The sequence below is a fragment of the Crocuta crocuta genome, unplaced genomic scaffold (assembly GCF_008692635.1).
Source record: "Crocuta crocuta isolate KB4526 unplaced genomic scaffold, BGI_CrCroc_1.0 scaffold102, whole genome shotgun sequence".
NCBI lineage: Eukaryota > Metazoa > Chordata > Mammalia > Carnivora > Hyaenidae > Crocuta > Crocuta crocuta.
This window is the reverse complement of record NW_027530019.1, coordinates 4,050,232-4,065,946: the sequence shown is the minus strand read 5'-3', so window position 1 is coordinate 4,065,946 and position 15,715 is coordinate 4,050,232. Positions and strand designations below refer to the sequence as shown.

The following is a 15,715-nucleotide window of genomic DNA, read 5'->3' as shown; positions in this document are numbered from 1 at the left end:
TTATGTTAGGGCTAACTATTAAAACTGGTATTTATTTATTTTGAGAGAGAGAGAGCACAAGTATATGCACACAAGTAGGGGTAGGACAGAGAGAGAATCCCAAGCAAGCTTCTCACTGTCAGCACAGAGCCTGATGTAAGGCTCTAACCCACAAACTGAGATCATGCAAGAGTCGGAGCTTAATCAGAGCTAACCGACTGAGCCACCTAGGCACCCCTCATTTTAAATTTAAATAGCCTCCTAGGGCTACTGGCTATCACATTTGTCAGCATATCTCTGCACTTCAGGTAATAGTACCCAAATAATCCATGCCTCTTTTGACATCTCTTCTACTGTTAATACATTCTTTATTCTTTGTTTGGTATACTGGTTGAGTTCAACATTTGGTAATGCTGAACTTCCTAGGATTACTTAAAGGAATTTGAAAGAGTCTTCCCTACTAGAAGACTCTACCTGTTGATGAGAACCCAGGGACTCTGTCTCAGGGTGTGTAATAACCATAGACCCCCATTAGAGGTTAAGTGTACTGTTTCATGGGAGGGTCACAAAATAGAACCCGTGTTACCTAGATAGTAAGTGTCCTGTAAGACCCAGTACCTTTTGACTTATTAACTCTTTCCAAGATTACTGTGTACTGTGGTACCAGTGGAGGAGCTTACTGCCACTTTTAAGTATGAACCTTAATTATAGATCCTGTGCATTTTAAGGCATCGTGTACACTTTTTCTTCCTCAGGCCAACATGCTACCCTAAAGCTGAGATCACAAGGCTTTCTGCTTCTCAAATTCGGAACCTCAATCCTGTTTTTGGAGGATCTGGACCAGCTCTTACTGGACTTCGTAATTTAGGAAATACTTGTTATATGAACTCAATACTGCAGTGCCTCTGTAATGCTCCACATTTGGCCGATTATTTCAACCGAAACTGTTACCAGGATGATATTAACAGGTAAAGAAATTTCATACTTTTTGCAATATAATATTAAAAGGATGATCTAACTACACTTCCTTACCGCCCAGCTCCAGAGAGAAGTCAAATTAGGAAAGGGGGAAAATATCTTTAAGAAAAATGTGAGAGTGCTCGTTTTGGCAGTACATATGGTAAAATTGGAATGATACAGAGAAGCATGGCCCCTGCGGAAAGAAAAATGTGTGAAAAGCCCCCTCTAATTGGTAAAGGCAGATAGGAGAGGAGCAGTGGAAGAAGGCAGAACCTCATATAAACTGAGCCTGTTGAGGAGGAGGAGACAACAGGATTTAGAGCCCAAAAGAAGCAAGTTGGTGGGGTGTAATCAAAGTAAGATTCAGAGGAGTATTTGGTAATAAACTTGTGACCAAATAAATATTTTACTGTTGGATTACAGTACATGAAGAGTTTAATGTTGACCTCAAGAACCCGCTGAACCTTGACCTTTTAAAACTTCCTTTACTACTGTTTTCTAACTTTATTTGCAAAGGTCAAATTTGTTGGGGCATAAAGGTGAAGTGGCTGAAGAGTTTGGCATAATTATGAAAGCCCTGTGGACAGGACAGTACAGGTATATCAGTCCAAAAGACTTTAAAATCACCATTGGGAAGATCAATGACCAGTTTGCAGGATATAGCCAGCAAGATTCACAAGAACTACTTCTGTTCCTAATGGATGGTCTCCATGAAGATCTAAATAAAGTAAGAAATTTGATTTTTCTAAGTTGTAAAGGCTCTTTAGGGTTGCTCATCACTGTAATTTTTATAGGAATTTATAGTTGGTGGGGTGCCTGGGTGGCTCAGTCAGTTGAGCATCTGACGCTTGGTTTTGGCTCAGATCATAATCTCATAGTCAGGAGTTCAAGCCCCACACGTTGGGCTGTGCGCTGACCGTGAAGAGCCTGCTTGGGATTCTCTCTCTCCCTACCCTGCTCTCTGTCTCTCAAATTAAAAAAAATTAAAAATAGGTTTATCTTATGATCCAGTAATTCCAATCTGCATCTGTACCCAAAGAAAATGAAGACACTAATCCAAAACAATATATACATCTCTATGTTTATTGCAGCATTATTTACAGTAGCCAAGATACGGAGGCAACCCAAGTGTCCATCCATGGGTGAATGAATTTTTTAAAATGCAGTATATGCACACACACAGTAGAATGTCACTCAGCCGAGATGCCTGAGTGGCCCAGTTAAGGGTTGACTCTTGGTTTCAGCTTAGGTCAGGAGACCAAACACTGTGTCAGGCTCTGCACTGCTTAAAATTTTCTTTCTCCTTCTTTCCCACTCCCTGCCTTGAGTTAAGCATGTGCTCTCCCTCTCAATAATTAAATAAGCAAAATGTTTAAAAAAAAATAAAATAGTTGGTGATTGTTCAGTGCTATTTTATTCAAATCTAGTGACTTTGTACTAAGGTAAGGAACTATGAAACAAATATATCGGATATGTCTAATATTTGAAAAGTATATACAATTTTTTAATATTTATATTTGCTTACTGAAATGGTAGGTTGTATTGGGAGAAAGTGTAAATGTTGAAATAGTTGTCAGAGATACTCTGTGACCACATGTATGTGAAAGTTTATCAGAGAGAGTACGTACACATGCATGAGTGGGAGAAGGGCAGAGAAATATTTTGTATGTTTTATCAGTTTTATACTTTTTTCTAAAATAAAAATTACCTTATGGAACAAGGATTCATGTGAAAAGTTGAGACATGTATATCTTGGATACCTTTGGGATCCCGGTTACCAGTGAGCATACATTTCTAAACAAGGATATACACGTGCATGTATGTGTGAAAATATATATAGTATATGTGTATATCCATCCATGAACCTAGGACAGCAAACAGCTTGAGGCTGTGTATGGGATGTCTTCACTTTTCAAAGCCAGAATTACAACTTTAAAAACGTTAAAAGTATATTTTATTAAGTTTTTATTCAAATTGCAGTTAACATTCAGTGCAATCTTAGTTTCAGGTGTACAGTAAAGTGATTCAACATTTCCATACATCACCCATACAGCATGTGGTGACAAGTCCACTCCTCAATCCCCATCAACTAAAAAGTATTTTATTAATTTCTTAATTATGACTTATAAATAAGTCATACCCTTCTGATAAAGTGGGGTTTGGGGGGAGGATTTTGGGCTGGAATTTTTTTTGCTCTGAATGAGATTAGAACTTCTTCATGAAAGGAACCAGAAATCTTTCTAAATCTGCAAAGTGTATTCAATATATAGTCTTTCGATTTTCTATATAGTGATGATTTTGAGATATTAATATACATTTTAATATTAACCTTATTTCCAGGCTGATAATCGGAAGAGACATAAAGAAGAAAATAATGATCACCTTGATGACTTTAAAGCTGCAGAACATGCTTGGCAGAAACATAAGCAGCTCAATGAATCTATTATTGTTGCGCTTTTTCAGGGTCAATTCAAATCCACAGTACAGTGCCTCACCTGTCACAAAAAATCTAGGACATTTGAGGCCTTCATGTATTTATCTTTACCATTAGCTTCTACAAGTAAATGTACGTTACAGGTAAGTTTGAAAGAAAATGTTTGCTGAATAAATGGTGTTTATATGCATACAAAGATATACTTTATTCAGCAGAGTCTGTACTTTACCCCTATAAATGTTGTCAGTAAAACTCTTACATAAATTTTGTTTTAATTGTTTATATATTAGAAATTTTTTTTTAATTTTTAAAGAAATTTTCCTATTAAACGTATAGTAGAGAATTGAAATTTTTTAAAGAACTTTTTCTATGAAATACTTTTTCAAAATTAGGTCACCTGGCTGCCTCAGTTGGTTAAACATCCAGCTCTAACTCTCGATTTCGACTCAGGTCATGATCTCACGGTTCATGATTTTGAGCCCCACATTGGGCTCTGTGCCAACAGCATGGAGTCTGCTTGGGATGCTCGCTCTCCCTCTTTCTGTGCCCCTCCCCCACTTGCTCACTCTCTTTCCAGATTAACTTACAGAATTTTTAAAAATATTTTAAATACTTTCTCAGAATCGATAAATGTTTTTAAAGTTTATATTTTGGAGAAATAAAACTTTTTAATTTTACGTTTTAATGTTTTATTTATTTCTAGGAGAGAGAGAGAGACAGCATGAGCAGGGGAGGGTCAGAGAGAGAGAGGGAGATACAGACTCTGAAACAGGCTCCAGGCTCTGAGCTGGCAGTCAGCACAGAGCCCGACGCAGGGCTCGAACCCATGAACCGCGAGATCATGACCTAAGCAAAAGTCGGATGCTTAACCGACTAAGCCACCCAGGCGCCCCAAACTTTTGTATTTTAAAAGTTAATAAGAAAATTGCATATTGACTTTAGGTTCACTTTTTATTATAAGAACTTGCTCTACATGGGGATCACATAAATAGCCTGTTTTCCACCCAGAAATAGTGTGATTTAGCCAGCTTGTTGATACCGTTAGTGTTCGCTCCCTTGAGAATGTTGTTTCTTCCAGCAAGACTTCCCGAGGCATAAGGTGGAGGTGGCTCCTGTGTGTATTCAGGATGCGCAGTGCTGCTTCCCTCTGTCATGGGCAGCGCCCACCGCTCCCTGCACCGGTTACTGTCAGCTCCCCACTAGGTCGTAAACTTTATGATGAAACTGTTCTGCTAGTTCCCTGCCGTGTCTTTCTTCCTGCTCAGTGATACGGTGTTGAAGAAATGAATTAGTAAGTAACTACAACTTGTTTTTGCCTCCAGGACTGCCTTAGATTATTTTCCAAAGAAGAAAAGCTCACAGACAACAACAGGTTTTACTGCAGCCATTGCAGAACTCGACGGGACTCTCTAAAAAAGATAGAGATCTGGAAGTTGCCACCTGTGCTTTTAGTGCATCTGAAACGGTAAAAGGAACACATTTTTCTACAATTTAGATGAAAGAGTCTTAAGTCCTTCATTTTAAGTCATTTTGTTGTACTGTCTGCTAAGGATGTATTACGTAGGAAGATTGGTTAGAGAAACAAGGCAGAAATGGGGAGACTCTAGTTCCTCACGTTAGTGTTTGCAAGAATGGCAAAATGACAACATGATGCTTTCAGGTCATTTCAGCTTAAAAAAAAAAATCACTGAAATTTACTACATTTCAAATATATAATTTTACATCATAAAACATCCAAGTGAAAATGTATAAAATCACACAGTGTAACTCAAATGATAAGATTTAATCCTGTTCTGAAAATGAGAATGCAGTCTTAAAGAGAAGATGTTAAGGATGTCATTGTTGGGTGCAGACATTTTTGTCCAGATTTTTCCAGCCTGTGAAAAAGGTCCGGCCCTATAATCGAAAGGATAATGGCAAGAGAGTTGTAAAATATTTCCCATGGCTTGTGTTTTGATTCTTTTGTCTTTATGTAATGCATTCATGGAGTAATAACTATGAATCATTATTTTGAAAAACTTTTTAAAAGGAGGTGTACTCTTTTTAGTGAGAGCTGTAATTTTTGTTTCAAACAAAGCCTTTCTATTTTAATTATTTGCTTCATTTTGTATTACTGGAAATTCCTAGGCAGTTACTTTTATTAGTTTCAACACTGACGTGTTCAAATTCTTCCAAGTAAATTTTCTACCAGAAGCTTGTTCCATCAGTTTTTCTCTTCTTGAGGATTGTGGGGTACAGATAAACATTCTATAAATGATTACACATATGTTATGTTAAAATTTTTAATGCATGTTAATTCTTTGGAGAGTACAAGTGTCTAAAAATATAAATGGTTCAGAATTCAGTTTTTGAAAATTAATTCTTAAATAATCTTTTCACACCAACCAAACTACCAGTATTTTGGTGTTTAAAGGAGCAGAGTATGTCAGGATAATAGAATGCCATTACGGTTTTCCCCCACTATCCAAAAGTACAGTGTTCCTGCGAAATCTTTCATAAGCCAGAATGGTGTAGAACAAAGAAGCTGTTACCATTAATTTATATGGAAAATCTTTCAGTATTCCCAGACCCCAAAAATAACCTTCTCTTAGGCTTTTCTAATACCTTAGGACACATCTTGCTTAACAGATGCAGAGAGCAAATCAAGATAAAACACAGACACTAGCAGATGAGTCAAAGCTGTGGCAGCTTGACGCTGAGTATTCTGGGAAGGAGCTTGGTGGTGCCACTCTCGCTGCTCAGCAGGGCACCCGCTGCCTCCAGCAGCTTACTGCAAACTGACTGCTGCCAATGCTGTTTTCCTTTTTCACCTTTTTTCTTAAAAGCAGAAACCCTCTTTGGATTTCTTTTAGGTAGCTGAAACCGGTACTGGTGGAAGTCTTTTATAAAAATGAAATGGTGGAACACCAGCTTTTGAAAAGCAGGGGATACCTGTATAGTCTGTGTGCTCACAATTTCCAGCTTCAGTTTCCCCAAAAGTACAATCTTAACAGCTAGAGCAGCTCTCCTCAGTCTTTCCTCTGTACTCCTACGGTGGTTAGCAGTATAAACCTGGGTCTTCATAACGTTTTACCTTCGTAGAAGACTCATCAAATGGTTGTCGCCGGCTTAGGGGTCAAGCCGGGGTCTCTGTGTCCTTAGGAAATGACTTGTCCTACATCAAACAGCTATCTGCATGTACCTTCATTTTCTTATTTGTAAAGTGGAAATGAAGCCAAACGTCTTTCCAGGTCCCTCCCCTCCTGAAATTCTGAGTGTGTTTGAAGTGGATTTTCTGGTCCCAGCTACAAATCTATAATGTTAATGAATGAATTCAAGTCATTCCATTTGTGATCTGTCAGGATAATCACTGTCACGTTTCGCTCTGCAGTTTTTCCTACGATGGCAGATGGAAGCAAAAACTACAGACCTCTGTGGATTTCCCGTTAGAGAATCTTGACTTGTCACAGTATGTTATTGGTCCAAAGAACAATTTGAAGAAATATAATTTGTTTTCTGTTTCAGTAAGTATGCTGTTGGAACTAAATACTTGCTCTCTTTCTAAGCAAACTAAGAGTTTCATGTGGTTCCTTACCTCACAGGAAACTAAGAACATAAAGCTTCAAATTATTTAAAATATGTCAATAATTTCAGTTTGAACTGATTTTCTATCTTGTTTGGCACAGAATCACTACGGCGGGCTGGATGGAGGCCACTACACTGCCTATTGTAAAAATGCAGCAAGACAGCGGTGGTTTAAATTTGATGATCATGAAGTTTCTGATATCTCCGTTTCTTCTGTGAAGTCTTCGGCAGCTTATATCCTCTTTTATACTTCATTGGGACCACGAGCAACAGATGTAGCCACGTAAGGAGAAGTAGGTTCTAAGCTAGTTATCTTTTAAGAAGCTGAGCAACACAACTCTTGACATGGTTATAAAGATACTGGACAATTACAGGTGGCCATTTAGAGGAATTCTAAGGCAGTGTGAGCTGTGTACCTATCACCATATACTTTAGGTCAGTGCTATTATTGAAAAACTGACTAATAACATTTAACGAGTATTGCAGTTAAGCACTCCTTACAGGTACCGTTTATTTCAAAAATCTTTATAGTTTGCTCCAAAGTTAAAATAATTAACTAGCTAAGCATTATTCTTCTCCTGGTCTAAAAACCATTATATCCTTTCTTTTCCTTTTCACTGTTATGGCCTTTTCACATTTCTAAATCCCAGCTCGATCTATGAATATTCTAGAATGATGTAAAGCAGATAGGAATGTATGTGTATATATTTATTGCACACTTGCACATCAAATCAATGTACATAGTATAATATGTGGTCCTTTTGTGAAGCCTAGAACTCAGAGGACTCTTTCTTTTTTCTTTTGGCCTATTCTGAGTAACTGCAGTGCTTTCTTAGGGAAATGACAGGGCAAAGCTATTTTTTTGTTGGCTTTGGGCTGTATTTGTGCACTAAATCTTTATTCTAAAAAATAAATGGAAACTTTTCTTTAATTTTTTAAAACGAGAATTTTCATTTACACTTACATTAAAATATTAATGAGAAAAATAATTTAAAACCTTGTCTTTAATTTTTTATCAAACCATTTTATATACACACACATTTTATCCTACTACTTGACATAAATTTAGTTCACTTACCCTGTTGCATTAGGACTTGATTTTACTCTTCCTTCAACTTGACCCAGAACTGCATAAAGCACTTAATTAGGATACTCAGAGTTGGGAGTCAGGATTAAAATAAAGAGAGTTAGGGGTCAGGCATGACTGCAAGGTAAACCACATTAAGAACCACATCTTTACAAAGTGATGTATTACAAGAGAGGAGCTGAAAATCTATTATTTATTTACTTCACAGACTCAGTTGCTATAGATGAAGTCAGTAAAAACTCTCCATATAAAAACTATGATTTTAAAGGATGCTTCTGAAAGATGCCACCATGAGTAAAGGTTAGTCTTGATTTGTGAACCTGGCAACTTTCACATTCTGCAGTTGGTCTAAGAATCAGAGTTTTTGGCTAAATTATCAATCAAATAAAATATTTTCGAATCATATTCTTAAGGTCACAGAGCCACTTGAACAAAACATACATTGGTTTAGCTCCCTGAACTATCTTTGGGAAAATACTTTGTTGCATATATATAATTGAGCTATTTTATATTTTTTAAAAATCCACCCTAATAACCACTGAATTTTGAAACCCAAAATTAATATGTACTTGCAGTGCTTTGCAGGTCCCCATCCATTAGCATTTTATCCTGCTGCCTTTTTCAGTAGGCCAGGACCTCTTGTCTTTGCTAGAGTCTTATATAAAAAGAGGGCATAATATAGCAGAAAGAAAATAACTGGAAATTATGTTGGATGTAAGTAAATTGCAAGAATTTAATGACAAAGCAAAGCTTAAGTGCCAATTTCTGATTGCTTGTTTTGCAGTTTTCAGGAAACACCATTTTCCTAGCTCTAGCATTTTTTTATAGGTATAGAAAAGGGCTGGCAGCTATAGAACAGAAGATAGGCTGTAGCGGTTTGAACTGAAGTATCTGGAATCTCACTGACTCGTGTGTCATCAAAGCTGTACCAGGCCTGGGTCACTGAGTTCTTGCAGAAAGCAGTGTAGTGGCCACCGTCCAGATCACCAAAGTGGTTCTAAGGGAAGAACGAATGTCAGACTTAGTATTCACATGCAGGTAACTGTACTGGAACAAAAAAAGGTGGAGCCAAGTAGTATTTTTCACAGCTGAGCCTTACACTAAATTAAAAGGATGGTAATGTTAAATGATACATATGGCCTGAATGCCAGTTCATCGACTGAACTGCTTATACGTTGTGCCCATTGACTAAAGAAAGAATCTATGAATGAAATAGTTTAGTATTGGCAGCATCTAGTATTTACGATCGAATACTGAGCACCTACTATACATAGACTATTAAACATTAAAGGAGATGGGGTGTCTGGGTGGCTTGGTTGGTTAAGCATCCAACTTGAGCCTCAGGTCATGATCTCACGGTTCCTGAGTTCAGGTTCTGCATTGGGATCCATGCTGTCCAATCAGAGCCTGTGATTCTGTGTCTCCCTCTCTCTCTGCCCCTCCTCCACTTGCTCTCGCGTGTGCACACTCAAAAATAAATATTAAAATTTTAATAAAAATGTTTTTAAAAAGGGGATTTTAAGGTAAGAAGATAGTCCTCTCCTATCTTCAAAATTAAGCTGTAGGCTCAAGATAGACATGAAAAAAAAAAAAAAGACATTGAAACTGGGACAAGACAGTTAAACAACTGCATATTGGTCATACACAATTTGAGGGATTAGTTATGCGACAAAACCGCCTCAGTCATATAGCGTCCAAAAAAGAACCTGTTCCATTGTCTTTCCTAACCCTATAAGGGAACATTTGAAACCGGCACTGGAGAACCTCACTTCTCAGAAGGTGATATGGTATAGAGCAGTGGTCAACAACCCATTTGTCCCTGGGCCTGATTTGGTGTGGCCTGAGTTAATGCATTTATTTTTGTATGGCTGAGAAAAATAATACTTTGTGACATGAAAATTATGTGAAACTCCAAAGTTTTATGGGAACACAGCCATGCTTACTGGGTTTATATCTTTTAGTGGCTGCCTTCATACAATAATAGTAAAGCTGAATAGTTACAGTAGAGACCAGCTGGCCCACAAAGCCTAAAATATTTACTCTCTGGCCGTTTACAGAATAAGTTTGCTGACCCCTGGTATAGAGGGCAGAAGATGGACTTTTATAGTCACTTCTGACTGAAGTCAGTTCTAACACTACATGATGATTTTAGGAAATTAATTAACCATTCTGAGCTTTAATTTCCCCCATCTATTAAGAGGGGGTAAGGATGGGTCACCTGGGTGGCTTAGTTAAGTGTCCAATTTTGGCTCAGGTCATGATCTTGCGGTTTGTGGATTCAAGCCCCGCATCGGGTTCTGTGCTGACGGCTCAGAGCCTGCTTCGGAATCTGTGTCTCCCTCTCCCTCTGCCCCTCCCCCACTCATGCTCTGTCTATGTCTCAAAAATAAACAACATTAAAAAAATGGGGGAGGGGTGCCTGGGTAGCTCAGTCAGTTAAGTGTCTAACTTCTGCTCAGGTCATGATCTCCCGGTTCGTGAGTTAGAGCCCCACACTGGGCTCTCTGCTGACAGCTCAGAGTCTGGAACCTGCTTTGGATTCTGTGTCTCCCTCCCTCTCTGCCCCTCCTCTGCTTACACGGTCTCTCAAAAATTATTTGAGGGGTGCTCGGCAAAAGCAAAGAGAACTATGTTCTGTTTCTGGGTAGATGCTTTCATTCAGGCTGTACAGGACACCCACATATAAAACCCCAGTGATAAAATATGATAGTATATACATAAAATGTGTAGGAGGGAGCAAAAAGTTTGTTAGAATGTTCTTGAACTTAAATGAGCAGCAACTTAATATACACTGCTATAAGCTTAAGATGTTATATATGCACCTTACGGTAACCAGAAGCTCAAAACATCTAATAGATGCACAAAAATTAAAGACGAAGTGAAACCTAACACTACAGAAATCCTCAATCGTGATAAAAGAAAGCAAGAGAATAAAGGATCAGAAAAGGACTACAAAAACAACCAGAAAACAACAAAATGGCAGTAAGTATACCTATCAGTAATTAAATGGAAATGGCCTAAATGCTCCCATCAAAACACATGGGGGGAGGAGTTGGTGTGTGTGCTTTTTAAAATCATCTATAAGATGCTGCCTACAAGACATACTCACCTCACACCTAAAGACATCTACAAAGTGGAAAAAAACAGCATGCAAATGGATGTGAAAAATATTGCAAAGTTTCTATCAGATAAAAAAAAAATTTAATGTTTATTTTTGAGAGAAAAAGAGCGTGTGAACAGGAGAGGGGTAGAGAGAGAAGGAGACACAGTCTGAAGCAGGCTGTCAGCACAAAGCCTTAAGTGGGGCTTGAACCCATGAATGCTAAGATCGTGACCTGAGCCAGAGTTGGACACTTAACCAACTGAGCCACCCAGGTGCAAGATAAAATCAGTTTTAAAACAAAATCTGTAAGAAGAGACAGGGGCATTACATAACAATGAAGCAATCAATCCAACAAGAGGATCTAAAAATTGTAAATATGTACGCGCCCAACATTGGATTACCTAAATATATAAAGCAAATATTAACAGATGTAAAGAGATAAATAATATCTATTATTTATTAAAATAGATAATAGGAAATGTGAAAACCCCACTTACATCAGGGACCCTGGGTGGCTCAGTCAGTTCAGGATCCAACTCTTGATTTCAGGTCAGGTCACAACCCCGGGGTTATGGGATCAAGCACCACACTGGGCTTTGTGCTGAGTGTGGAACCTGCTTAAGATTCTCTCTCCCCCTTTCCTCCCTTGCTCTCTAATAAAAAATTAAAAATATTTTTTAAAATTAAAAAAAAAAAAGCCTCACTCCCATTTACATCAATAGATAGATCATCCAGGAAGAAAAATCAATAGGGAAACTGTTTTTGAATGCAACATTAGACCAGATGGACGTAAAAGATAAATACAAACAATCCATACAAAAATAGGAGAATATTCTATATGTTCAAGTACGTATAGAATATTCTCCAGAATAGATCCCATGTTAGGCAAAGTGGTGGTAAATTTAAGAAGACTGAAACCGTATCATGCATCTTTTCTGACCACAGCAGTATGAAAATAGAAATCAATCACAAGAAAAAAAACAACGGAAAAACACCATCATGTGGAGGCTAAAAAACATGATACAAACAACCAAAGGTCAGCGAAGTACTCCAAAAACTTATAAAAAGACATGAAAACAAAGGAAAAAGAAAACACAGTGATCCAAATGTTTGGGATTCAGCAAAAGCAGTTCTAAAAGGGAATTTTATTTTTTTCTTAGTTTATTGTCAAGTTGGTTTCCATATAACACCCAGTGCTCATCCCCACAAGTGCCCTCCTCAGCCCCCTTCACCTCTCCCCCACCCCCATCAGCCCTCAGTTTGTTCTCAGCATTCTAGAGTCTCTCATGGTTTGCCTCCCTTCTTCCCAACTATTTTTCCTCTTCTTCTCCCTCGTGGTCCTCCGTTAACTTCCTCCTAATCCACCTATATGTGCAAACATACGGTATGTGCCTAAAAGGGAATTTTATAGCAATACAAGCCTATCTCAACAAACAAGAAAAATCTCAAACAACCTAACCTTGTACCTAAAGGAACTAGAAAGACAACAGCAAAACCCCAAGATTAGTAGATGGGAGAAAATAATAAAGAACAGAAATAAAGGTATAAAGTCCAGAACCAGATGACTTCACAGGTGAATTATACCATTTAAAGAAGACTTAATACCTATTCTCCTCAAATTATTCCAAAGAATAGAAGAGGAAGGAAAGCTTCTAAATTTATTCTTAAGCCAGCATCACCCTGACCCCTAAAGACACCACAAAAATAGAAAACTATAGGCACATATCCCTGATGAACATAGATACAAAAAATCCTCCACAAATTATTAACAAACTGCATTCATCTATATGTTAAAGGATCATTCACCATGCTCACCTCAACAGCACATCTGCTAACACTGGGATGATGCAGAGATTAGCATGGCCCATGGGCAAGAATGACATTCAAATTTGTGATGTTGCATATTAAAAAATTCATCACAATCAAGTCGGATTTATTCTGGGGCTGCAAGGATGGTTCAATATTCCCAAATCAATAAATATGATACACTACATCAATAAAAGCATAAAAAAACAATGATTATTTCAGTAGATATAGAAAAAGCATTTGACAATGTACAACTCATTTTAAAAACTCTCAACAGGGGCACCTGGGTGGCTCAGTCAGGTAAGTGCCTGACTCTTGATTTCAGCTCAGTTCATGATCTCAGTTTGTGGGATTGAGCCCCATGTCAGGCTCTGTGCTGACAGTAGGCAGCCTGCTTGGGATTCTCTCTCCTCTCTCTCTGCCCCTCCCCCTGCTCATGTGCCCACTCTCCCTCTTTCTCTCAAAATAAACATTTAAAAAAGCCCTCAATGGTGGGTTTAAAAGGAACATACCTCAACATAAAGGCATATATGACAAATCCATAGCTAACATCACATTTAGTGATGAAAAATGATGTGGAGGGCAAAGGCAAAAGAAATAAAGGGAAAAAAATGTAAAAAATGTTTAACAAATACTTAAGAGAGAGTGACCTTTTCTCAAGGAGCTTAGCCGCCTCGATGTTAATACTTTGCTAGAGGAGAAAGCCAACCTTAGCTTGACATTAGCTGGACCTCCAGGATCCTGTAAAAATCCCCTTGGAAACTTTGTTTATCTCTACTCTCTCAAGATATATGTTAGCAATCATTCTCCAAATAGATAGCCCACTGATATACATCTGAAGAGTCTCATGACTAGGAGTTTACTAGACAGTGGTAGATGACCTTTCCTAACAACAGCTAGCTCCTCAAGGTCCAAATTCCTTAGAGACTTATCCTTTTCCTAACCCCCTCCCAACCTGAAGGTATTCCACTCCTCATGACCTCAGAGCAGCTACAACCACCCTTTTTGCACCAAAGATGTCTCAAGAATTATTTGTTCACTCCCGAACCCCAATGTTACACATCAAAAACCAGAACTTTTGCTCTAAAGCCAGGAATAAGGATGCACACTCTCACTTTTATTCAACATAGTATCAGAAGTCCTAGCTATAGCAGCAGACAAAAATTAAAAAGAGGCATCCAGGGGCGCCTGGGTGGCTTACTTGGTTAAGCGTCCGACTTTCGCTTAGGTCATGATCTCGCGGTTGGTGGGTTCAAGCCCCGCATCGGGCTCTGTGCTGACTGCCAGCTCAGAGCCGGGAGCCTGTTTCAGTCTGTGACTCCCTCTCTCTGTGACCCTCCCCTGCTCATGCTGTCTCTCTCTCTCTCCTGGAAATAAATAAAACATTAAAAAAAATTTTTTTTTAATAAAATAAAAATAAAAAGAGGCATCCATATTGGTAAAGAGTTAAACTGTCACTATTTGCAGATGACATGATACTATACATAGAGTCCTAAAGATCCACCAAAACACTACTAGAATTAATAAATGAATTCAGTAAAGTTGTAAGATACAAAATTAATACCCAGAGGGCTGGAAAGATGTTGGAGTTGGAGGACACTAACTTTGCCGTGTCTCACAGATCCAACTAGATAACACCCATATTTGCATAAATGACCCAGAAAACAACCCAGGGACTGCCAGAACAAACTTCACAACTGAAGACAGGGAAGAGGCTACACTGAAGAAGGTAGGAGTGGCTAAGATGTGGTCTGGAAGCAATAGACCATGGCTGTATGTGGTGGAGAGGCAGCCAATGACACAGAGAAGGGTGGAAAACGGTTTCACGCTAGGGATATTTGCCTTTGAATGTGAGAGGGGCTGAATTTCCTAAGGTCTTAAAACCAATGGGGCTTAACCTGGAATTTAAAAATCATGAGGCTTGGCTCTGGGAGAGACTGGAGGGTGCTAAGAAACAGAGTTCCCTCCCCTAAAGAGACAGCATGACAAACAGCCTGTACCATTCTGTGCAGAACAGCAGTTTGAAAAACACTGGGGAGTAGATGGGAGGAAGAGTGATTTGCTCATCTTGGAGTGTGGCCTAGAGAGACAGGAAGCACAGGGAGACCCTTCCAGGAAAAAGGGAGCTGGCAGAAGCCATTTCCAACCCCCAGCCCCAGCATAAACAATGGCCACAAGTAGGAAAGAGTGAAGCACAGATAATCTTTACCTAAACTGCTTGCACCAAGCCCCAACCCCTCATGCTTTGGTGAGTCTGCCCTTTCCAGTCATGCTCCCTCCTCAGTCCTGGTGCTGCAGGCCCCCTCCCCCTGAAGACCAGTGCACACCTTGTTAACTCATCTCCTGAACCACATGTTTTGCAAGACATCACTTCCAGCAGCGTGGGAGGCAGGTCTCGCTTTACAAACAAACCACTTCATGGTCCACAACAGCCAGCCTCGGTAGACAACTGGACTGAAGGAAAAAGAGGCCAGTGCTCAACAGCAGAGCACATGCAACACACAGAGGAGCCTTTTTTTTTTTTTTTTTGAAGCGCCAGGTCACAGGGGACACTACCCTTCAGGGCACTGTAGGAATTCTTCTTTATAAGGCTATTATCATTAAGAGCAAGAGAAGTAATTGACTTTCCTAACAGAGAAAGAGACATAGAGGTAAACAAAATGAGGAGACAGAGAAACATCTCCCAAATTAAAGATCAGGCCCAAACCACAGAGAGAGACCAAAGTGAAATGAATATAAGAGAATTTAAAGTAATGATCACAAAGATACTCAGTGAACTTAA

General features: G+C 38.8%; 2 protein-coding genes, 1 non-coding gene and 1 pseudogene across 6 annotated transcripts in view; 3 read left to right on the top strand and 1 right to left on the bottom strand.

The window, feature by feature from the left end:
- USP8 (ubiquitin specific peptidase 8) overlaps positions 1-7,868 on the top strand; it is a 75,911-nt gene extending 68,043 nt beyond the window's left edge. For both annotated transcript variants that reach the window (XM_077764415.1, XM_077764414.1), the window contains 6 exons: positions 735-947; positions 1,456-1,666; positions 3,280-3,516; positions 4,696-4,838; positions 6,744-6,876; positions 7,039-7,868. In XM_077764415.1, coding sequence (XP_077620541.1) covers positions 735-947; positions 1,456-1,666; positions 3,280-3,516; positions 4,696-4,838; positions 6,744-6,876; positions 7,039-7,224 — 1,123 coding nt within the window. In that variant the 3' untranslated portion in view covers positions 7,225-7,868. The remainder of the gene's footprint in view (positions 1-734; positions 948-1,455; positions 1,667-3,279; positions 3,517-4,695; positions 4,839-6,743; positions 6,877-7,038) is intronic.
- LOC144232005 (U6 spliceosomal RNA) lies at positions 1,076-1,170 on the top strand (annotated as a pseudogene).
- An 859-nt stretch (positions 7,869-8,727) lies between the features above and the next one.
- USP50 (ubiquitin specific peptidase 50) overlaps positions 8,728-15,715 on the bottom strand; it is a 30,944-nt gene continuing 23,956 nt past the window's right edge. For 2 of the 3 annotated variants that reach the window (XM_077764420.1, XM_077764421.1), the window contains exon 7: positions 8,728-9,021. In XM_077764420.1, coding sequence (XP_077620546.1) covers positions 8,836-9,021 — 186 coding nt within the window. In that variant the 3' untranslated portion in view covers positions 8,728-8,835. Of the gene's footprint in view, positions 9,022-14,134; positions 14,301-15,715 lie in introns of all 3 variants that reach the window. The other variant, XR_013335208.1, reaches the window with a different exon arrangement.
- LOC144232007 (U6 spliceosomal RNA) lies at positions 12,935-13,044 on the top strand. The gene has a single exon (XR_013335285.1). It is a non-coding gene; the product is annotated as a U6 spliceosomal RNA (small nuclear RNA).